We start from the raw sequence: 6,630 nt of genomic DNA, 5'->3' as shown, positions 1-6,630 counted from the left end.
TATTACAATCACATACCACAATAATTGAGGGGTTAAAAGAAATAACGCAACTGTCCATGATTACTGTTTTTGGGAAGACCAACAGAACCAGTAGCGAAAATACTATTTCTTGTAAATTCACTGTGCAACTTGTGTGTGGCATAACAAGTAGAGGAAAGAGTATTCATTTTATGTTCAATGTGCAATAGTCTTTTCGCTAATGGTTTTGTTAGTCTTCCTAAAAACAATGATCATAAACTATAGCGTTTTTGCTTTTAACCCCCTCAATTGCTCTCTAGTAAAGAGAGATAACTTCTTTGAAACCTGTATATTTTATATGCATATTAACTGGTTAACATTTGTTAAGTTAATGCAGTGCAAAATTCAAAACAAAGCTTGCTTCAAATATGGATTAAATTAAAGAATTTAGGTATAGTTTTTTGAAAAAGACTCACTTCAGAATCTTCTTAACGAATTATATTTTAACAAATATGTGCGATTTTTAAAAATGCCTTTTTTGTGCCTAGTTACATGTTATAAATATTATAAGACCTTTTTTACACCTGCTTTGAAATGGTCAATTTTATCGCTTCTGTGAATAAGTGGGAGAATTTTTAGTATTCTTCAAAGTTATGATCTAAAAAAATGCGGTATATGTAAATACTTCAAGCTTTATTTTTTACACATTATCCTGACAATTGCTTATGAATATTCGGGACATAATCATCATATTGTGCTTGATAGAAATTTCCAGCAACAGGATTTCCCAGGGAATACTTTTTAGCAAACTTGATGATAGAAAATTGTGGTCTGCCTTCTCTGCTCCTGTAACCCAGAGTAAAATAAACACAGTTAATCAAAATAAAATACATTTTAAAGAACAACAAATTAGACCTTCAAAAATACTGCAAAACCCAGTATTCACATACAATGTACATATTTAATAGTCTTTTTTTCAACTAACTGAAAATGTCCCATTAGATTTTTTGAAATACATATATCAATCACTGTATGAAAACATATTACTCTTCGAGTAATAAGGATGTCGGCCTCGTAGTGTAGTAGTCAGCACGTTTGCCTACCATGCAAGAGGTTTCGGGTTCAATATCCGACATGGTTGATATGAAATATTTATTTAAAAGGGTGTTTTTACACTATAATATCGGGTTGTGGTCCTGTGGCTAGTGTCTCGGACTCACGGACCGAAGGTCCGCGGTTCGAATCCCACTCTACCCCAACTCGATTCCATTTTCTAATAGTGAGTTATTTACAACTCGTTGAAAATGGCCCTCAAAATTAAATATTTGGGTAAATCATAAGAACGCAAATATTTCTTTTTCTTTAAAAAAAAAAAAAATATTTCATAGACCCTGGTCTGGTACCTGAAGCGTAAGACTGATCATCATACCTTCATGTAACAAAAATGATCAAGATACACTGCGATTAGTGTACCAATGCAGTGCCCTATGCACAATTAGGTTCGGAAAGGGAATGATGATGATGATGAATAAGGAAGTTCAGTGCTATGGGAAGTTGGATATGAAAAATGTTTTGTTTGTTGCCCGGTAAAAATTAGAGCATTAAATTAAACGGAGAAGTTGCTTGAAAATGTATGAAAAAATAATCAAAATGAACTACGTTGAATGACGTCGCTAGTTCTTCCGAATCAACCAAATGATAGTGTTTTGATAGATTTCCAGTTTACGGGAAGCCAATTCACTAATTAGCAGAATTCACCGAAGATAACTTGTGTCACATGCGGAGTAATTTCAAAATTACAAAACTCTTAAAAATCATAGCGCTGATGATAACGATACATAATTTTTTTTGGCCTAATTTGATAGTTTATAAACAAATTTTTAAAATCCACGTAACTTTTTCATTACGTAGTTAGATTCCATAACAGGCTGAAATGGGCAATCATGTGTTTTCATTCTCTTTAATTTTACTTTATATTACCATCACATCCCTGTCTGCACCTGATGGTGCATAGAGCACTACATTAGTACACCAAATCATTAATTGCATAAAGGTAAGGTGATCATCAGCCTTATGCTTCAGGTGCCAGTCTTACGCTTCAGGTTTTTAATAAATATTTTATGTTGACCTTCTAGGGATCAAACCCCGGACCTCAAGTATGGTTGGCAAACACGCCGACCACTTTACTATAAAAGGGGACTTATCTACACTCAATTTCTTTTTTCAGGATTTTTAGCTAAGTGTAGCCATTGAGTCGAAAATCAAATGATCCGGGATTCTGACTATTTCTCACACGGAAGTGTATTGATCACCCGCCTGGACACAGAGAACTTTATATTACATATATGAATACATTATTTATTGCATTTATTTGATCATTCTTCGTACACCAATTTGATTTAAGAGTCCTCAATAGGATAACGTGTTTGAGATGATATTAAAATTTTATTTTATCACGTGTTACTCAATTATTTTATTTCTTATTTGCTAATATGCCGCAATTAAATTCTGTTTTCTTAATTATCTACAAACTGTATTATTTTCTTCATTTTCTAGAAAAACAATCTTTGCATCTAGAACCAGGGCCACAATTATAAACCCTATCTTCATAAGTACATTTAGAGACAGTAAAAATTTCAATCTATATTTATGTATGAAAATGTGTATATTCGTATGAAAATTTAAAGTATCTTTGTCGGTAGCCTGTTATTGAACATGTTTAGAAAAAAAATTGTATACATATTCTATTTTTCATACAGAAAATTCATTTTACTTTGTAGATAAAATTGAAGATAAATGTCAACTTCCCAATGTAGGAATACCTGGTTTGTGCTATTCTTAGTATGTTTTTTACATACATTAATCAAATACCATGTCAATTGATGAAAAATCATGTGGGCATTCAAATGAATAAAAAAAAAGATAGTATTTGGTAAGTAAGTAAAAAGACATTGGATTTTTTTACTATATCTTACCTATTAGAGGTTTTTTGCTCAGTAAAGTTAATTTTTCCAGGTTGTTTGTATACAAGGTAGACATAGCGATGGAGTCCCGTGCCCTCTGGTGGTCCACTTCCTACATACTCTGCTATTGTGTCTCCATTACTGATGTCACTTCCAGGGATATTTCCTACTAACCAATGTAAAAATTCACGGCGAACTGGATTTTCACGACTTGGAGCATCAGGGTCTGAAATATTTATTTTTTTTATAAAAAACGAAACCCATAATATGTTCTGAAATAGTTTTCTCTATCAAAAGCTTCTGAATACTTCAATAAACGGTTCACAACATGAGTAAATTTTTGCACAAAAATAAATCCTAAGTTTATTGTGGCAGGAAAAACATTTTTGAAAAGGGAAAATAAAACTCTAGGTATTCACAGGGCTTATGACTTGACATTGGCTGGTTTAAGTGGCTACTTTAAACACCGTGTAACATTCTCCATTCTGCCTGCGTCTAAACATCCACATTTCCTCAACCCTTCCGTCTGCTGATTTTTGTGAAGGTCACAAGACCTTTAAAACATATTCGGGTAAGTGGGTGGCTTTTAATGCTGATTTTTTAAAAGTAAAATGTGTTTTTATTGTTTAAAAATACATTAAATTTATAAATATTGTAAAAACATTCAAGAGGACATTATAAAATTAATAATTATTACGTTCATGAAAAGATAATACAAATGTCATGTTTTGTTCTATTTTAAAACTAAAAAATGCAATTAAATAGCAACTCGACAAAAAAAAGTTTAAATCGGAACTACGACTGATATTTTTGCTTGCAACACCAAATTATAAGTGGTGTTTTTAATGTGGCGCCCTCAATTATTTTCTAGCCTCATGCTACTCATATTTGGAAAAAGTTCATGTTTTTCAACTGTAAGTATATACTTTATAATATGTAATACCAAGAAAATAGGTACCTGTCATGCAAAGGGTGTAGAATGAATTGGGTTCAGTTTTCCAGTCAACCACTGGGATATCTTTTACGTTAGTAGGTGTTAATTCCTTGCCTTCAGAAACTTCCACACCACTTAGATATTTTACCTATAAAAACAAAGTATTTAAATGCTTGAATAATAATCCCATATAATATTAACGCTCCCACTTATTTTATTAATAGTCATGCAAATCCACTTTTACTCTGCCTGTTTTTCATGAGAAAAAAAACAATTCTTCTTCTTCATATTAAGCTCAATTAAGACCTAATAATTTATAAAAGAGATTAAAGATTTAAAACTATAAAATATGCAATAATACATAATTTCATATTTACCGAGAGTGGTTGCTGTGGCGGTACTGAAACAACATCAGGAACTACCTGGTTATCCACAAAACTCTTACTTAAGGAAGACATGACTTCAGGTAAGGATGTCAACGCCAATACTAGTAAAAAACAAAATTCATTATTAAATTGAAATTGTCCACTTGAAAAAAAACCGATAACAAAAAATGTTACGAAATGAATCCTGGGTCTGTAACCAATATAAATAAGGTTTATTAAAACTATTTTTAAAAACTAGTTAATAAAAATATATATAATTTTTTGATACATATTTCCTCATTCTTACTACATATTATTTTGCTTAGCGGTATTATTTATTCTGTGTCCGGGCAGATAAAGAATATGGTTCTGTGTGTGAAATAGAAACAGAATCCTGGATTGGTGTTTTCGACTCGATGGCTACTCTACTCAGTACTGTCAGGTAAAAATCCTGAAAAAGGAAATCGAGTGGAGAGAGGGAGTGTTCGCCTAACATGCTTGAGATTCCTGGGAGGGTCAACATGAAATATTTGTTTATGCAATGGTTTAATACTGCAATATTTCACTGTCCCTGGATCGGCACCTGAAGCGTAAGACTAGATTAGCATAATCGAGATACACTGCATACTGTTTTCCAATGCAGTGCCCTACGCACCATCAGTTGTGGATTAGGGTTTGATGGTGATTTAATTACTTTATTTAAAATTAACATAAAATTTATTAACCTACCAGGGTCCCATTCAAACAAAACTCATGTCTGAGGGACCTCAGTTTGCCTAAGCCTAATTCTAATATGAAAGTGTTTATTATTAACTATTTTGATGACATTTTTTATTGAAATAATAATATATTTTACTGATTATTTAATAATATATTCTATTCAATACCTGTAAGTATCAGACCAATCCTGAGTTTCTCCATTGTAATCAGATTTTATAGGTATACTAAACTTATTTGAATCTCTTAACTCTTAACCAATCTAGTAAATAACCTGTTTAACTGGTTTGTCTAGGATCTACAGTACAGCTTGGCATATTATTTGTATGTATTCTCCCATTGTATGCAAAACTATTTCTGATTGGGCACCAATTAGAATCTGTCCACTTGTCAAGCAAAGAAACAGCAAGACAAACATTGTACATCTCGCATTGAAATTTATTATATTCCTTATCAGAGGTCAAAATATATTTTTAAATTACACTCATAAGTTGTATCTACTGTACAGTATTTATTTGTGAAAATGTTTTGAATTGATAATTACCTGAGATAGGTCATAATAACAATAACATATCGTAGGTATACTGGCAAAAAACGTTGACTCAAAAATATGCGGGTTTGACTTAATGATGCAGTTTTGTAAAGTTTTTAACGCTCTACAAACTGGCAAAATACTAGAAGTCATTAAATTTCATATATCTGTAGTTTTAAAAATAAATTGAAGGTTAAGCTGTATACCGGGTATTTTATTCAAGCTAAAAGCTTTAAATAACTTAATATTTACTTAATATAAAATTAAGAAAAGGAAATAATAAAAACATGTTCTTAAATGAGCATTTAACATCTTACTATATTTAAATAAGATGTAAAAGAGTAAAATTGGAACAAAACTTAAATGCTTGATTTCTCAAAACAGGGATTTGAGAGTTAAAGCTTTTTGCCAGTATACCCATGATATTAAAGTTACATATTTACATCATATTAATAGGCATTACTTTGTTTTAGATGATTACATAAGGTCGCTATAGCAATGGTAAATAGTAGGTGTACTTACATTTTATTACTCAAGTTCTGGTATGCCAAAGAAAGTACTGGTTAATCAACATTATATGTTGTGGTATATAGGTAATTGAATTGCCCTTACCAAAACAAATATACTAAATATTATATGAAATCTATGATTCTAAATCAGTAAAACTATAGATTACCAGTGTAAATTGATTATTTTGTAAAATAAAGATACTTTAATGACTATTTTATGTCAATTAAGATAATATATTACAACAGAGATGAAGAACATTTAAGAGAAGGTAATATGGAAGTCTAGGCATCTACAGGGCTTATGACCTGTCAATGGCTGGTTTAAGTGGCCACTTTACACACTGTGTAACATTCACCATTCTGCCTATATTTGAACATCCATATTCCTTCAATTCTTGGGGAGTTGAATCCAGTCCTTGTCTACAAAAATTTGGACAAACTCAAAATATTGTTGATAAATTACCTGGTCCATGAAGAAGTATAAAAATTGAAAAAATAATATTTTCAGGCGTTGCCTAGTATGTAGGTGAAATAATTCAATTAGATGAATCTCACCCGCATAAATAAAGGTTTCAGCTCTTTAACTTCACAAACATCAACAGATGAAAGAATTGAAGGAATATGGATGTTCAAATATAGGCAGAATGGTGAA

At 31.4% G+C, this 6,630-nt stretch overlaps 1 protein-coding gene across 1 annotated transcript; it reads right to left on the bottom strand.

Moving 5' to 3' along the window:
• Positions 1 to 632: 632 nt before the first annotated feature.
• On the bottom strand, positions 633 to 5,352 carry LOC148270971 (protein D2-like). The gene is made up of 5 exons (XM_088241970.1): positions 5,108 to 5,352; positions 4,233 to 4,342; positions 3,880 to 4,003; positions 2,934 to 3,147; positions 633 to 804 (listed from the first exon to the last, which is right to left on the bottom strand). Exons 1-5 carry the CDS (start codon positions 5,139 to 5,141, stop codon positions 666 to 668), a joined length of 621 nt encoding a protein of 206 aa, XP_088098096.1. The 5' UTR covers positions 5,142 to 5,352; the 3' UTR covers positions 633 to 665.
• Between the last annotated feature and the right edge of the window lie 1,278 nt (positions 5,353 to 6,630).

Source organism: Micrasema longulum, unplaced genomic scaffold, assembly GCF_059751315.1.
Source record: "Micrasema longulum isolate JH-2025_06_02 unplaced genomic scaffold, ASM5975131v1 h1tg003210l, whole genome shotgun sequence".
In the NCBI taxonomy this organism is placed as follows: Eukaryota; Metazoa; Arthropoda; class Insecta; order Trichoptera; family Brachycentridae; genus Micrasema; species Micrasema longulum.
Note: the sequence above shows the minus strand (reverse complement) of the source record. Positions and strands in the feature narration are given on the sequence as shown.

Bases quoted from the DNA above. Each gene is read 5' to 3' on its own strand.
- LOC148270971 (XM_088241970.1), bottom strand. From the start codon at position 5,141: ATGGAGAAACTCAGGATTGGTCTGATACTTACAG. The intron at 4,004-4,232 runs GTAAATATGAAA...TTGTTTTTATAG, and splicing joins CGCCACAGCAACCACTCTCG to GTAAAATATCTAAGTGGTGT. The intron at 3,148-3,879 runs GTACCTATTTTC...TAAATATTTCAG, and splicing joins CTACACCCTTTGCATGACAG to ACCCTGATGCTCCAAGTCGT.